This window comes from Vombatus ursinus, unplaced genomic scaffold (assembly GCF_900497805.2).
Source record: "Vombatus ursinus unplaced genomic scaffold, bare-nosed wombat genome assembly UNPS02014775.1, whole genome shotgun sequence".
NCBI classification, from domain to species: Eukaryota; Metazoa; Chordata; class Mammalia; order Diprotodontia; family Vombatidae; genus Vombatus; species Vombatus ursinus.
The window spans coordinates 1,026,946-1,044,027 of NW_020954553.1; the positions used below are offsets into that span (position 1 = coordinate 1,026,946).

General features: G+C 49.6%; 1 protein-coding gene across 2 annotated transcripts in view; it reads left to right on the top strand.

Moving 5' to 3' along the window:
• GMEB1 (glucocorticoid modulatory element binding protein 1) overlaps nt 1-16,243 on the top strand; it is a 41,591-nt gene extending 25,348 nt beyond the window's left edge. For both annotated transcript variants that reach the window (XM_027864686.1, XM_027864688.1), the window contains exons 3-10: nt 2,161-2,243; nt 2,699-2,823; nt 3,746-3,849; nt 5,623-5,780; nt 7,527-7,658; nt 8,184-8,321; nt 8,749-8,871; nt 14,087-16,243. In XM_027864686.1, the coding sequence (XP_027720487.1) occupies nt 2,161-2,243; nt 2,699-2,823; nt 3,746-3,849; nt 5,623-5,780; nt 7,527-7,658; nt 8,184-8,321; nt 8,749-8,871; nt 14,087-14,787 (1,564 nt within the window). In that variant the 3' untranslated portion in view covers nt 14,788-16,243. The remainder of the gene's footprint in view (nt 1-2,160; nt 2,244-2,698; nt 2,824-3,745; nt 3,850-5,622; nt 5,781-7,526; nt 7,659-8,183; nt 8,322-8,748; nt 8,872-14,086) is intronic.
• Nucleotides 16,244-17,082: the final 839 nt, after the last annotated feature.

The window sequence follows — 17,082 nt, forward strand, 5'->3', positions numbered from 1 at the left end:
AGGCTTTCCCTCTTTCTGATTTTTCTAATAATCTTACGGGCACCACCATCCTTCCAGACACCCAGGCTTTCAATCCGGGTATCATCTATGACTCTTCCCTCTCACCACCCCCATATCTAATCATTTGCCAAGTCCTGTTGTCTCTACCTTAGTAATCTCTCTCCTACACGCGCCCTTCTCTTCTCTGACGTTGCCAGTACACTGGTACAGGTCCTTGGCACCTCACCCCTGTGCTGTTGCAACAGCCTGCTGCTTGGTCCCCCAGCCACAAGTCTTTTCCTCACTCCAGTCCATTTTCCTCTCAGCTGTCCAACTGATCTCAAATGCAGGTCTGACCATGTCATCATTCCTATTCATTAAACTCCAGCAGCTCCCTGTCATCCCTAGGATCAAATATGAAGTTCTGTTTTATGTTCAAAGCCCTTCATGGCCCGGGCCCCTTCCTGCATTTCCAGTCTTCTTACACATTACTCATGACCCTCCCCTCTTCTTCCTGCAGCCCCCGACCCTGTACTGTGGAATCCAGTAACACCGGCCTCCTTGCTGTTTCTCCACCAAGATACTCCAGGCAATTTTACTGGCTTCCTTCCAGTCCCAGCTGAAACACCGCCTTCTACAAAAAGCCTCTCCTGATCCTTCTTCCTAGTACCTTCCTTCTGTTGACTGTCTCCAGTTTATCCTGTTGCTTGTACTTAGCTGCTTACGTGTTGTCTCTCTCATTAGACTATGAGCTCCTTAGAGCAAGGACTATTTTTTTGCCTTTTTTTATTCCAGTAGCACTTAGCACACAATTTTTTTTTTTTGAGGCAGTTGGAGTTAAGTGACTTACCCAGAGTCACACAGCTAGTTAAGTGTTACGTGTCTGAGGCCGGATTTGAACTCAGGTCCTTCTGACTCCAGGGCCGGTGCTCCATCCACTGTACCACTTAGCTGCCCCTTAGCGCACAATTCTTGGCACATAGTAGATGTTTAATACATGCTTGTTAACTGTTGAATGATTTGGCCCAGTGCAGTGATATCATTGATTTAGGGATAAGAGCAGTTTTGGACATGTTGAATTTAAGATACGTTCAGGATATCCAGTTTGAGATGCCAAATAGTAGTTGGAGATATGAGCCTGGAGATCGGAAGAGAGTAGGCCTGGATAAGTAGATCTGAGAATCGCCATCATAGAAATAATCCATAATGTGTAAACTCCGTCCACCTATGTAGATCAGCGACTCATCTGCAGCCTGTAGACTTAAAGAGGACTCTTTGAGGTTAAATGATTTACTGATGGTGAAGCACCCAATATGTATCAGAGTCATGACTCAACCCAGGTCTTCCTAATCCCAAGACCACTGTGCCATTTATTGTTACCATCCTTTTGTGTTGTTTGAAGGCACAATTTTCAGTAAGGTGGCAGGTTTTATGGTGATTTGATTCACCCTAACAATTAGCGGTGTAAGAGTGAGTTGCTTTTTCGGCTAAGTCTTCTGTGATTCTTTGATCGCTGGTCAGATCACTGATTTGGCTAGGAGGACCCCTCAGGCATCCTACGTGCTGTGGCAGTGTTCTGGGAGAAGACCTGGACTCAATCCTGCTTCTGCCGCTGGTGTGACCCAGGAGCAGGTCATTTAGCCCCTCATCCAAAGTGAAGAGAATACTGGGGTCTTGTGAGGCTCAAATGAGACACTACCGAAAGTGAAGTGATATGTCATTGTCAGCTGTTGTTCACTGTATTCTCTTTTGACTCCTAATTTTTTTTCTTCCTAGCTTGAACCTTGGAGGTAATGTTACTCATTGGCTTTTTAAGCCCTTCATTCTGGAAAAGAATGGCACCTATCACATGCTTTTAAATGTATTAGGGGAAAGTGGAGGTTAGGCACCGCCCTTACAGAAAGCCGTGTGCTCACCTTCTTTTGATAGGAGAGCCGCAGCTTTTTAATTTCTCTGGTGCTGCTTAATGGGGCAGCCCTGGGCACTTGCTTTCTTGAGTCCAAGTACAGTCTGGGGTAATGTGGATCACTGAGGTTTTGGTAGCTGGGTAGGCTCCTTCTCTCCACTGAGCCCAAAGGAACAGATTAAGGAAGAGTATGGACATTTCTTTACTCGATGCTATGAATCTTAATTTTTTCATGATTTATATAGTTTGTTTATCGATGGACACTTTTACAACAGGATTTATGAAGCGGGGTCGGAGAACAATGCAGCGGTTGTAGCCGTAGAAACCCACACAATACACAAAATTGAAGAAGGGATTGGTAAGTCTGTCTGCTCGGGTGGTGCCTACTGACTTCCGTACTGTGTGCTGGATTCCCATTAGTCTCTTATCCCTTGTGAGCTGAATGTGGTGTTGGTTAAGTACTGTTGCTAGAGGTCTCATGGTGCCCTTTGGCACAAACATGTGGAATAAATTATTGCTTGCACCTCCTTCCTACTCTTGGCCAAGTATACCCACCCAACTGGGGGAGATGGAATCCCATATAGGACTACTGACTATCAAGGATGGCCCCTGCCCCAGATGTTTTTGCAGAGGATGTTTTTGGTTTGGATTGTAAGCTGAGCAGTTTGCTGCTTTTGATTAATAAACTACACCGGCAGCTAGGATTTCCATGGTCTCATAAAAGGCCTGGCCAAATGTGGGTTTAGATTCCAGCTATCTGAATCTCTTTAGAGGAAGAGTGGCCCACAATCGCTGAGGTGTTTCTGTTTGCAGATGCTAGCTCCATAGAAGCAAACGAAGAGATGGAAATTGCATATCCTATCACCTGTGGGGAAAGCAAAGCCATCCTCCTCTGGAAGAAGTTTGTGTGTCCTGGAATTAATGTAAAGTGTGTCAAGGTAACCTTTCCCTCCCCTTTGTGTGCCTTCCTCCAAAGGGCTCCTTGCATGCTGAGGGTGGCTTGCTGGTGCCTCTGTACCCTCTCTGCTGTTCTTACTCTGATTATTAGGTGTTTTTTTGTATTTGAGGCCACAGCAACAAGTCAGAGAACCGTCTTCAGAAGCCCGTGAGCACACAGTGTGAGCAAGACTGCTCTTCACGTGCCAGTCTTATTTTGTTGTTGTTGTTGTTTTTGGTTTTTGGTTTTTGTTTTTTTTTGTTTTTTTTTTTTTTGGCTAGGCAATGGGTTAAGTGACTTGCCTAGGATCACCCAGCTAGTAAGTGTCAAGTGTCTGAGGCTGGATTTGAACTCAGGTCCTCCTGACTCCAGGGCTGGTGCTCTATCTACTGCGCCACCTAGCTGCCCCCAAGTGCCAGTCTTATAAGTCACAATTGCTCACACAGATAGTAATCTGCCATCACTGAGTAGTTGAGGTGGCTGTTGGGTGGTATTTTCTGCCAGGACAGTCCCCAGTGCAGGGCATTGGGCCTGGAAGGATTACTTCACTTGAGGATTTGGTCTGCGTTCTGAGTGCTGGGTCAGGCAGCCTGCCTTGGAACATATGGGGATTGCTCAGGTCAATAGATAACCTGCTCTACTTGCCTCCTTCCCTCATTCCCTGTAGTAACCTGGGCGCTGAACAAGGGGCATAGTGGTCAGGGGAGGTTATTTTTCTTTGGAGCAGTGAGGATGGGGTCAGCAGCTGTGAGAGCAGAAGCTGGGGTGATGCAAGGCTGATGATGGGCCAGGAGGTCATCTCTGCATTTCTGTGGGGGCCAGATGTACAGAGACGTTCCTGTCTCTTGTCTCTTGGTGTCTTTTCCTTGCCTTCTACCTGGCTGAGTTGACACCTGTTGTTTGACTTTGCTTTCTGGCTTCAGTTCAATGATCAATTGATCAGCCCAAAGCATTTCGTTCACCTGGCTGGCAAGTCCACCCTGAAGGACTGGAAGAGAGCCATTCGTCTGGGAGGGATCATGCTGAGGTAAGGGCTCCTGGCAGCCACCCACCAGTGGACCAGCCTTGGCGGATACATCCACAGAGATCTACAGTGTCGTATATCTTTGTTTTGGTGGCTTGGCTGGCATAGATGATTCATTTATCTGGACGGCACCTGAAGGCCCCGGACACTTCTGGGAGGGAAGCCGATCCAGGCTAGTGCCTTCTGTCAGCCTGAGAACATTTCCATAAAGCCACGTCACAGGGCAGAGTTGCCAGAGGACAGGGGAGTTCAGTGACTGGCTGCATCATATTAGGCCTTAGTCTTACTAAGCTGGGGCAGGAGTAGGAGAGAAATGGGAGTGGTACAGGGTCAAAAACTCCTGGTCCTCCCCTCCTAATTTGGGGAACTAGCTCTCATTTCTAAGCATCATAAATATCAGAGCCATAGTTGGCCCTCTCACTCCAGGTCCAGTGAAATCTCCCTGGGCTGTGTTTTCTTGCCTTAGATTTTCTTGCCTCTTAGATTAAATTATACTAAGGTTAATGTGTGTGCTTTCAGCACTCACCCAGATGATGTGGGAGAATCACATCTCATTGACAGGAATTGGGAAGGGCTGTGCTTCCCTCCCTAGCTCCGTTGCTCTTCAGAACCATGGAATCTCAGAACTGAAAGGGACCAGGATATACAATAGCCCAGGAAGTGCCCTTACCGCCCCCCCATGAAGCCCTCCAGTGAGGGGGAAGCCCCTTCTTTGTGAGGCAGTCCTTTCTTCTTTTGTATACCTGTAAATATTAGGAAGTCTTTCCTAAACCTGATAATGGCATCACAGATTGAGGGTGAGAAAGGACCTTAGAGGCCATCAAATCCAACTCCTTCATTTTAGAGATGAGAAAACTGAGGCACGGAAAAGTTAAGGGATGTGCTCAGGTTTATGAGCTACTTTGAATGTCTGAGGGCAGGATTCAAACTCAAGTTTTCCTGACTCCACGTCCCTCACTTGCTCCACTTTGCCATGTGGAAGCCTTGGATACCTTGGCTTGTTTGTCTTACCAGTGAGGAGAAACATGTGCCCACATGCCCCAGATCTAAAAGAAATCAGGGTAAAGAAACCATTCTTCAAGTCTGACAAAACCAGGCCCTGAGCCTTCGAGAATGTGAGTGTAGGCCAAATCCTGGTAGGACAGCAGATGCCATTGTGACAGGAGTGCCCACTGTGATGAAAGTATCTCCAAGCCCCATCCATTCCCTGGGCCTGGAGATGGCAGTGTCGTGGGCATCCACTTACAGGCAAGTGGTCTCTCTTGGACAGTCAGCGGGGTCAATGTTTTCCCCTTTCTGAGTCAGTACAATACCAGTTGTTATCAATGATGAAAAAGACAGTGCCAGCTGCTGGGGCTTGTATTTCAGAGGGGTTCACTAGCCCCCTTGGGTGCATGGAAACCACATCACGGCAGTGGCAGTGGTGGCGGCGGCCTCACTTCTCACTGTTTTAACTTCCCCGTGGTTTTTAATCTGTGATTTGACCTGTTTGCCTTATCTTCTGTTTCTGTTCCTTCTGGGGTTTGGTTTTCCCAGGACTGGGGAGGGGGGCCAGGGCAAGTCTGATTGCTACAAGGGTGAGAGAAAGAGAGAGAGAGAGACTCTGTGTGTGTGTGTGTGTCCTATGAAAATCTTTTAATAATAAGCTCATTTAGAATTTTCTGTAACCTAATAAATTTTGGATGGCACTTGGCAGGTTTGTTTAAACGGGAGAGTGAGCCCTGGATTATAAATTCCAGACTAGTCTGAGTTTTTCTGTCTTTTCCCTCTGCACAGGAAAATGATGGACTCTGGGCAGATTGACTTCTACCAGCATGACAAGGTTTGCTCCAATACCTGCAGAAGCACCAAGTTTGACCTCCTGATCAGCAGTGCCCGAGCTCCCGTGCCGGGGCAGCAGACAAGCGTGGTGCAGACGCCCACTTCGGCTGATGGTAGGGGGTAGGAAACCACCTGAACACATCCTTTGTTTGTCAGCAGCCCTGTCCTCTTGCTCCTCCCTCGCTCGCTCACTCATTCACACGCTGTCCCTTTAACGAGCCCCCACCTACAAGTGCCCTCAGCTGGGGCTGCAGCAAACCCACCAGGGAGATCTCTTGGGAAACAGGCCCCGCTCTAGGTCTTCTACCACTTCCCTTTTTGTGCTGGTGGGTACGGCCTTCTTTGCTTCTTTCAGACAACATCCAGCATAACCATCGAGTTGACATTTATCCAGCACTGCTTACCTAGCACTAGGGTTTAAGAAATGCTTTACAGACCTGGTCTCCTTGGATGCCCTGTGAGGTAAGGGGCTTTAGGTATTATTGTCCCCATTTTACAGATGGATGGGGGAGCTGAAGCTCAGGGAGATCGAGTGACTTGTCTGTGATCTTTAGAGGTAGGCTATGAATTCCCATCTCCCTTATGCCTCTGTAAGCATCCTGCAGATTTCTCAGAAGCCGTCATCTTCGGGCATATTTCTCAGCTTTGGGTCCCTGCAGGTTTCAGGTGATCTTAGAGTACTTTGAATCTTTTAGCTGATGACAGCCTGGTGGGGGATCAGATTACGTTGGTGATTGCTCCCTGCTGGACCACTGCACTCATACCTCATTTGGCTGAGGGTGGCCCTAGGAACGACCGTGCTTGAAGGGTTGAAGGGCTCAGTCCAGCAAGGCTTCAGGCCACCCTTGGGGGTGGAGCTGTGCTTTCCTTCCCAAAAGAGGCTCTGCCAGGCCAGCGAGCCGGGTCAGGGGGCACCGTGGACCAACTGGCACCGTGATTGACCCACAGCACACCTCCTGTACACCATGGATGGACCAGAACTGCCATGACTCCTGATCTTTTGCACAGCAAATACTCTTTGATCTTTGATCAGCCGTTGGGCCTCTTTTTGGGAAGAACCACAAGTTACTACCTTTGCTGCTCAGGCAACTGGATTTTTTGCTAGAAAAATGAGGAAAAAATACTCCAGCTCATTTGCATTTGGTCTCATCCACTTTCAGATTTGGCTTTGTTTTCTCAGTCTGCTTTGTTACGATCTGGTACAGGACTGAATGAGCTGTCCCAGCTTGCATAGGGCCTCTCTAGTGCGGCGAATGGTCAGACCAGGAATAAAGCCAGGTTCTCGGGCTTCCCATCATTGCCTCTGCCTCTGTAATTTCTCCTTCATCCCTTTTTCTTCTCCTTGGTTGTGGTGCTCCTTGCATGGTAAATAAGCCCCATCATGTTCAAATCGCAACAGACGCTGGACTGGGAACGTCACCTTCATTGAGCTCCCCTCGGGTTTGTTTGACCTGTCGGGGTAGCTTCCCCCCCATCACTTTGGCTGTGGTGTGGATGGCCTGGGTGACACAGCCCAATCCCTTACCCTCTCAGTGACCCTGGCAGCCCTCTGGTGCTTTCAGGCCAGTGAAGTCAAGTCCACTCACTTAGTGGCCATAGATTTATCTGTCCCCTCTACTGGATGTTATTGTAGGCTCGACCATTGGTTTTCTTGGCCTCAGATTAGGGAGTGAATACAGGCTTTATCAGCTGGACTCTTCTCTAGAAAACCCAGCTCCCGTTGCAGCTTTCCTGGGCTCTGGCCGGAGGGGAAGGGCCTGTCCTCATGACCCTGGCAGTGTCTGTGAGCATGAGCGAGAAATTGGTGCTCCCTTCGCCACAGGCCCCCCTGACCTCTCCCTCTGATGACCCTTTGGCAGGGGGAGTCACGCAGATTGCCATTTCGGAGGAGAACATGGAAGAGGCAGGGCTGGAGTGGAACTCGGCTCTCACTGCAGCCGTTACCATGGCCACTGAGGAAGGGCTGAAGAAGGACCCCGAGGAGATTTCAGGTGCCTGCCTGGAGGTCTTGGGTAAAGGGTCTGATGATTTCTTACTCACCACCACCCCATCACCACCTCCACCTGTACTCCTGGCATATTTGGGATACCTGTCATGATTGCTGGTAGATTTGAAATCTGAAATCTTTTGTCTCTCTCTTTCTATCTCTTGTCTTTCTGTTTCTCTTCTGTCTCCTTTGTGTGTGTCTCTCTCACTCCTTCCCTCTCCTCTTTTGTTCCCCTTCCTTTTCTCTCCTCCTTCTCCCTCCTCCTCTCTGTCTGTCTCTGTCATTACCCCATGCACATGTCTAAAGCCAGCCCTCCCCCACCATTCCAGAATGAGAATCCAGGGGGTGCAGGCAGGCAGGCAGGTGGGGGCGGGGCCACCCAGTGTGATTGGCCCCCATCTGACCCCCTCCAGAGTGGTGTTCTTACGGCAGCTGCTCTGCGGGGGCAGCTTCGAGGCCTCTGCCACCGCAGAGAGCGCTAGCCGTGGTATGTCCCTTCTCCCACTTCACCTCTTCCTCTTTGTGCCAGAGGACACCCTGATGTTCTGGAAGGGCATAGCTGACGTGGGGCTCATGGAGGAGGTGGTCTGCAACATTCAGAAGGAGATAGAGGAGCTGCTCAGAGGAGTTCAGCAAAGGCTCCTTCAGGCCCCCTTTCAGATTACAGGTGAGCTGAAAACGTGATGCACGCAATTAACAGATTCATTATAAAATTAACAATGAGACTAAGAATAGCTGACATTTCCACAACACTTGGAGCTTTGCAAAGCACTCCACATACATTATCCCACTGGAGCTTTTCAGGAGTCCTCTGAGGCAGGTGCTATTATCTTCATTCACAAATGAGGAAACTGAGGCCACAGAGGTCATACAGGGTCACACAGCTAGATCCATGATGGTTTTACTTTTTGAATGGAGGGTGGCAGACGATCAGAAGCATGGGACATGGAGGAAAGGGTGGGCGTTCACCAGAGACTGGCCTGGCTGGCGTGGAGGGGGCGGAGCAAGCCCCTTCACTTCAGGGTTGTCACATGGATTGTAGAGAGGGGAGCACCAGCCCCCTGCCCTCCTCCCACATGGGGCTCTTCTTCCAGATGCTGCTGTCCTCAACAATGTAGCCCACACCTTTGGCCTGATGGACACGGTCAAGAGAGTTTTGGACAACAGGAGGAGCCAGACAGAGCAAGGAGAAGAACACTTTCTCTACACTCTGACAGGTGACAGAGGATCTTTCCTTCCTGTGATGGATTAGAGATCCCAAGCCTCCAGGGGACCGGCCCAAGATCTTGTCAGGCTGATGGGCCCTGGAGGGAAGGGGAGACCTTTTTTCCCAAAGTCATATGACACAGTATCAGGAAAAAACGGTAACAATGAGACATACCCAAAAGCGATAATGAAGGTTGATTGAAAAATCATTAGTAATGTTCTTGCAAAGGGGAAGGGACTGCTCCAAGAACAGATGGGTTCTTTTTCTTATTGAAGGTGTTCAGGCAAATGCTGGCCAGACCTGTCTGGAGAGAAGGGGGGTTCTAGATCACAGAGGAACCTCCTTCGGGAGAGAGAGGGTGAGCTAGTCTAGATGGCCTCTGAGCTTGTGCCTCAGTGACTCTCCTTGGTCTGCAGCTCCAGGAAGAGCCCGGGGGTGGGTCAGCCGACAGAAATGGACATCTAGAAGCAGCATGGCCTCCACAGTTAGACTGAATTACGTTGGCATAGCCGTTTCAAGTTGAATGAGCGTTTCCTTCACAGCAACCAGTGCAGTACAGGTAGTACAAGTAGCATTACGTGAGGAAACCAGAGGCATGGAGCGGCTGAAAGGGCTGAGCCGGGAGTCAGACTCGTACCTTCTGACTTGTTTGTCCTTTGTTCTCAAAGAGGAGGGAGATGATGCCGTGACTTGCAAGCGAATTGGATTTGAGTCAGGGAGGGCTGTGCAAAGTCACCAGCCTCACTTTCTCCTCCAGAACCATCTGGGTCCAGTGGCCACAGATAGATCAGGACAACTGGTGATGGCCCAGGATGTGGTGGGGGACCCTCTGACTCCAAGTTCGGGGCTCTTCCCACCACATTCCAGGGGATTGTGACCCCCCCCCCCCGGCAGCAGTAGAAAACTTAGCATGTCTTTAGCAGAAGACCCAGGGTCCTCTTGATCTATTCCCCACCAATCCTGAACCCTTTCTTTTCAGTAGCCCATGCTGCCTTATCTGTGGTAATAAGGAACAATGAGAATATGTGAGGGGCAGTTAGGTGGCGCAGTGGGTAGAGCACCGGCCCTGAAGTCAGGAAGACCTGAGTTCAAATCTGGCTTCAGACACACAACACTCACTAACTGTGTGACTCTGGGGCAAGTCACTTAAACCAATTGCCTCACAAAAAAAAAAAAAAAGTTTTAAAAAGAGAATATATGAGCTTCTTGAGAATTCACCTTGTTTTTGCCTTTCTTTTTTTGCCACCTAGCACAATGCCTGGCACATATGCTTATTGACTGACTCATTTAAATCCTTGTGTGCTTTAGCTGAGCCAGGACAAAAGAGAAGGACTGTGACAGGGAGGTTGGGAAAGGGTGCAGTGTGGTGCTTGGAGATTGTCAGTGCAAAGGCCTGAAGCCAGGGTGGAAGGAGCAGGGTTTAAAACTGGATCACAGAGGACAGGGCAGACGAAGAAATGGTGCCAGGTGGGGCCTGAAGGATTGGCGGGGCCTGATCATAAAGGGCTTTCAAAGCTGAGCAGAGGAATCAGTCTGTCCTGTAAGAGGCAAGAACACCGTTGAAATGGCGAGGGACACAGTGAGGTCTCTGCTTACTTCAGAAAAGCCCATTCGGCATCTGTGTGGAGAGACGATTGGAGTGGGGAGACTTGAGGCCCAGAAGCCATGGTCTAGGCAGGAGGTGATGAGACCTTCCTGAGGGCGACCTTGTAGAGATTTGGCCCCACCTGGTTCTGAGAGGTGAGGAAGAGTGAGTAGCTGGGGGGCTATCAGGGTGATGACCTCGTGGGCCTGGAAGGCTGGTGGGGCCTTCAGCAGAAAGAGGAGGGACAAAAGCCTGCTGTCAGGGAAGGGGGAAGAGAAGGAACTCTGTTGTAGACGTTCTGTGCTTGAGATCCTTGAAATGTCCAGAAGACGTGAGGCTGAAGCTCCCGAGAGGCAGACACCGGGGGTTTCTCATTAAGCCTGTGGCCGAGGGATAACCCACTTTCTCTCTCCCTTTCGCTTTTGAGTAGCTCCAAGTGCAGGACAGTTTTTCCTTCTATTGAGTCTGTCTGCCACTTTGAAACTTCCTCCTACTGCTTCTCTTTCTGCCTTCTGAAGCCAAACAGAACAAATCAATCTGCTCCCTCTTCTGGATACTTTAACACTGCTATTCTGTACCCCCGAGTCTTCCTTTTTCCTGTCGATCCTCGTTTAACAGGAACTTGAGATCCTTCCCCATCCTGGTTGTCCTCCCGAATACTCTCCAACTTAGTGTGTCATTCAGGGGCTGAACACAGTCCTGGACATGTGGTGTGATCAGAGAGCTGTCTACACCTCTCAGGAGGCAGCCTGAAAGGGAATTAGCTTTGTTGCCTGCCATGTCACATAGTTTGCTGACTCATTGAGTTTCTGATCCACTAAGACCCCTAGATATTTTTCAGACAAGCTGTTATTTAGCTCCTCCTGGATCTTTTACTTGTGAAGTTGATTTTTTGAACCAAAGTGTAAGACTTTATATATAGCTCTGTTATATTTCATTTTATTTAGTCCAGGGGCAGCTAGATGGTGTAATGGATAGAGCACCGACCCTGGAGTCAGGAGGACCTGAGTTCACCGGTCTCAGACCATACACTTGACACTTAAGTAGCTGTGTGACCCTGGGCAAGTCACTTAACCCCAATTGCCGCCCCCCCAAAAAAACCCAACAACAGCAACACCATTTTTTTCAGTCCAGCCTAAGGTTCTTACCCATCAAGATCTGTTTCAGTCTTGATTCTTTTCAACCCCACTGATTGATCCGTTTATCCAGTAGGTTGGCTAACTAGCTGTCCTTCCTTTTCAGCTCTGTATATCTTCTGTAATTTAGTGTTCCATCTCTGAGTAAGTGATCACTATTACACAGCATAGGACCAAACCTGGGGCACCCCACTGAGCGCTACCTTCCAGACTGACATCGAACATTGAGTATTTAATAAGGCTCTCCCTAAGTTGTTGCCACGTGGCCAATGTTCCTGTTGTCTAACTCACATCCCACCATCTTTTCTACAAGAATTGCATGGGACACTTTATCAAATGCTTTGCTAAGACTTTGGTAAACACTGTCTTTGACATTCTCTTGAGTTAATGGTTTAGTAACCCTCTCAGCCAAGGCAATGAGGTGGGTCTGGCCTAGCTTGTTCTGATGGACACCATGCTGGCTCTTTGTGATCACCCCTTCCTTTTCTTAAATCATCATTAGCTTACTAGTCACACACTGGCCATCCCACCTAGGTATAAACCAGTCACTAAATTGACAGATTTGTCTTTTTTTTGCTTTTTGGTGAGGCAATCAGGGTTAAGTGACTTGCCCAGGGTCACACGGCTGTTAAGTGTTAAGTGTCCTCCTGACTCCAAGGCCAAATGTCTATCCACTGCACCACCTAGCTGCCCCTAAATGGACAGATTTGAATCTTATTTCTTCCATTTACTTAAATAAAAGATTAAGAAGAAGACTGGCTAGCATTTATATAGTACTTGAAGGTTTGCAAAACACTATGTAATTTCATTTGATTGTCACAACCATCTGCTATTATTATCATCATTTTACAGATGAGAAAACTGAGGCTGTGAGAAGACTTGCCCAAGGTCACACAGCTAGGAAGTCTCTGAGGCAGGATTCGAATGTAGTTCTTCCTGCCATCTGAGTCCAGCGCTCTATCCACTGTGCTTTCTAAGAAACAAAGCAAATAAGGCGACTGGATAAAAATCATCAGGGCACCTCCTGCATGCACACCCCGTTCTTGGCATGGGGAGAGATGCAGCGTTTAGAAAGAGTGCCACTCCTGCCATTAGGGAGCTGCTCACAGGCTCTTTGGAAGCTGAGATACGAACACATACACCAGACCTAATGTACATTAGTGAAAAGCAAAACAAGTCCTCTGCGAGGGTCTGGGAGCAGAGTCACTACTAGCCCAGGGGAGAGCAGGGAGGGCTTCTGGGAGGAGGGGACGTGGGAACTGGATTTTACAAAAGGAGTCAGCTCCTATTCAGTAGATGAAGATGGGGAGGGGGGCATTCTAAGACGCAGAGGTGTGAGAGCAGAGCTCACGTTCAGGACCAGAGAGTTGTCCACTTTGGCAGGAACCTTGAACCTGCTGGTGGTGGATGGGGGGAAATCCCTATGAGGGAGTGCTGGAAAGGTGGGGTAGGAGCCTGTCTTACAGGTGTTTGTTACCATGAAACCAGAAGGAAAGAGGAACTCTTCGTTTAAAACAAGAGAAAGGAGGCTTAGGGCTCCCAATGTGGTGGACCGACTGAGGGATTTGGAGTCAGAGAAATTGGCTTCAGGCCTAGTCTTGATACTGACAGGCCCCATGACCTTGGGCAGGTCCTTCCTTCTCTGTGTAGAGCACTGGCCCTGGAGTCAGGAGGACCTGAGTTCAAATGTGGCCTCAGACACATGACACTCACTAGCTGTGTGACTCTGGGCAAGTCTCTTAACCCTAATTGCCTCTCCAAAAAAAAAAAAAAAAAGAAGAAGAAAGAAAGAGTTGGACAGGTAAGGGACCCAGTCCCTTCCTCTCTTAGGATAATTTTTTGGATGGTAATGATGATGATAGTAGTGTGTTTACATGCATTACATCCTTAATTTGTACAGATATTCATGTGTGCGGGCATGGGGCATTCCAGCAGGGAGCCCTGTGATTTTTCCATACCTAGGGACAACCTGAGCTCTTTCTAGGGCTATAGGTTACACAGGAAGCTCGGTACTTACACTTGTGTCTTTCCAAATAAGGTTCACTGCCCTCTTTGGAATTCTGTTCAGAGGCCCAGAAATGCCCTTGGGGGTTGCTGTGTTCAGGGCAGGTGGGGCAGTTCAGGACACTTGTCACGACAAGACAGCCTGTTTCCCAGGGGTGGGAAGAAAGAATGGAAGTCTAGAAATGGAAGTGGTTACTAGGAGAAGGCATGTGTTTATTCCTCATTGGGGTCCTCACAATGCAGGACCTTCCTCAGCAAGCACGTCTGGGGTCAGTGATCACTTCCGGTAAAGTGGGTAAGTCCATGGTTCTAATTGTCAGAGATGAGATTTGAACCCAGGACTTCCTGACTCCAATCTAACACTCTCCATCGCACCACACTGCTTCTGTATTGTTGTTGTTGAAAAATGTTAACATCTTTTGAAAATATCATTATTAAAAGATCTGCCACCCTGAACATGCTTTCTTGCTGTCTAAACAAAAATTGCGTTTTCCTCGTAGACCTCGAACGCCAGTTGGAAGAGCAGAAGAAACAGGCCCAGGACCACCGGCTGAAGTCTCAGACCGTGCAGAATGTGGTCCTGATGCCCATGAACAATCCCAAGCCACCGAAGAGGCCCCGCCTCCAGCGCCCCGCCTCCACCACCGTCCTGAGCCCCTCGCCCCCCGTCCAGCAGCCTCAGTTCACCGTCATCTCGCCCATCGCCATAGCACCAATGGGGCAGTCATTCTCCGTGGGCAACCTCCCCATGGCTACCCTCAGCCAGGGCTCCAGCCCTGTGACTGTCCACACACTGCCTTCTGGCTCCCAGCTCTTCCGCTACGCCACCGTCGTCTCTTCTGCCAAGACCAGCTCCCCCGACGCAGTGACCATCCACCCCTCCTCCAGCCTGGCGCTGCTGAGCTCAGCTGCCATGCAGGATGGGGGTGCCTTGGGCAACATGGCCACCGTGGTGAGCCCTGTGGAGCTGGTGGCCATGGAGTCCGGCCTGACCTCTGCCATCCAGGCCGTGGAGAGCACTTCGGAGGACGGGCAGACCATCATTGAGATTGACCCCGCTCCAGACCCCGAGGCTGAGGAGCCGGAGGGCAAAGCCCTCATCCTGGAGACTGAGCTGAGGACTGAGGAGAAGGTTGTGGCTGAGATGGAGGAACACCAGCACCAAGTGCACAATGTGGAGATTGTGGTCCTCGAGGACTAGCTGGGAGCCTGGGGCCAGGAGACTCCTCCTTTGTTTGGGATTTTAATGGTTTGTTCATTTTTACCACTGTCCTGCTCATTTCCACATAGGATCTTTTTTTTTTTTTTTGGTTTAGTTTTGTTTTTCCAATTTAAAAAAAAAAAAAAGAAGAAAAATCTCAGTAATGTGACTGAACATGCTGGTCCCCCGTCTTCCCCTCTCCCCCACCAGGTAAGCAGTGGACAAGATGAGTTGCCCTTAGAGGGGACGGGAAGAGACTACTCTCTTGCCTAGCCTTGCCACCTAGAAAGTTGTTTCATTTAGATGACCAGCACTGCTGTCCAGAAGGCTCTTCCCGGGCTGGCCTGTGTATGAACGTTTTGTAAAGATGCAGTCTGGAGAGCACGGGGCATGGGGTGTTTGATCTTGCCTTTGTTCTTGGGAGGGAAGAGTGGGTCCTCCGAGGGCCAAGGGAAGCCTAGGGATGTCCAAACTGCTGGTGGGAAAGAGGAGTGTATCAGCATCTCTTTCAGTAAGGGAAGGGCTTTGATTAGGCTCCGGGCAGGAAGGATGGCTCAAAGGGTGCCCCAGCCCCGGAACCCCAGAGGGCAGCAGCCAAAGGTGTCCGTGGGAAGGGCCGAGGTGGGGGAATGAGCCCTGGCACAGTGGCCCCAGGTAGGTCCTCGCCACAGGTAAGTAGCACGACAGAGGGCTGACAGCCCCCAGCAGACACCCCGAGCGGGACTCTGAGGATGGGGCAGCCTTTGGGGGCGGACTCCCAGGGCTGAATGCTGAGGTGCACAGATGATCCTCCTGCCTCTCCCCCCTCCCCATTCTGTCCAGGGATTTTGCTTTTTACAGTGGCATCAGCCCACTTGTCCTGCCCACTCTACAGATCTCTTTTCCCTCTGGTGCTCGTTTGTTTGTTGGTTATTTTATCCTTTCCCTTGTGAGCCCGTGCTCTGAAGCCATCATTTTTTTTCATTGTGTAACTCCAGGAGCAAGAGAATTCTCCAGATCAGCTGCTGCTTTGACTTAGAAGCATTTTTTCCTTTTTTTGGCTTTGGAATCTAAAGCAGCCGCCCAATTATTGGTGCTTCCTCTGATCCTTATCATCATCCCTAAACCCCAGGTGGCCTCTGTCTTCTTAAAACCAAACCTTTCCAGGCTTTGGTCACCTGTTTGGAGAAGAGCTACAGCCTGCTCTCCCTCTCCTTCCCCTTCATTTGAGCCCCTCCCCCCATCGGTCCCCTCCTCATTTCGTTTACTTCGGATGCTGCTGCTGCTGCAGCTGCAAGATAATGAGCTGGTAGCAGCCTTGGGTCTGGGCTGGAACTGATGCTGTAGCCGCAGCCCTCGGTAGGCACTGAGCAGATGTCTCCTCCTGTGTGAGCTGGACTCCCCAGGAAAGAAGCATTGTCTGTGACATATTGTAGGAAATGTACCGGGAATGTCAATAATAACGTCTCTGGGGGTTTTGTTTGGTTTCTCTTTTTTCTATAAGTTGTTCGGGACTTGGGAGAGCTATGTCTCTTTTTCCCTTTGGCTTCCTCTTGGCTGGGGGTGGGGGGGTGGGCAGAGGGCAGGAGGAAGCTGGTTGTTGCTGGGGTGAGGGAGGTGTAGGGAACCTGCTGTTTCCAGACTGAGAGAAAGAAAAGCGCACATTTGCCAGAGGGAGGAGGGCACGCTTGGGGGATGGGATATTTTTTTTTTTTTTATTAAAAGGAAAATTTGACCCATGGTTTCTTGTCTCTGGAAGGCACCCGCTTGAAGCCACCTTCTTTACCACAGAAGCTGGAGAAGTTGTCAGTTGATGGGGGTTGCAGGAGAGGCTGACTGGTGTGAGAGAATTGGGAGGCTCTGGGCTGGGCAGAGTCCCAACTACCTATGGCCCCCTGGTCAGTCACTTAGCTCTCTGCCACCAAGTGGCAACAGAGCTGTCCCAGGGAGATTCCCTGCTCCTGGCCTGGGACCCTCCCTCCAAATGGGCCTGGCCTTCCTTCCCCTTTCCCACCCCCTGCAGATGGTGATGGGAAAGGGCTAGGAACCCTGCTAAGGAAAAAAAAAGGTCATAAAAGCCAGCCAGTGTGGCTTCTATCTCCACCAGGGTTTTGGTTTCTAGCTTTAAAAGAAAAACGAATTGTCAGCAGATGTGCAGAGGTGGCAGTGCCATTACTATTTCCTGCCTCTTGGTACGCTGAATAATAGCCTGTTTAGACTGGGAGAGACCTTGGATATTTTGACTTAGTCCAGCTCTCTCATTTTGCAGATGAGGCAACTGAGGCCCACGAGAGCAGAGCTGAGATTTGAACCCAG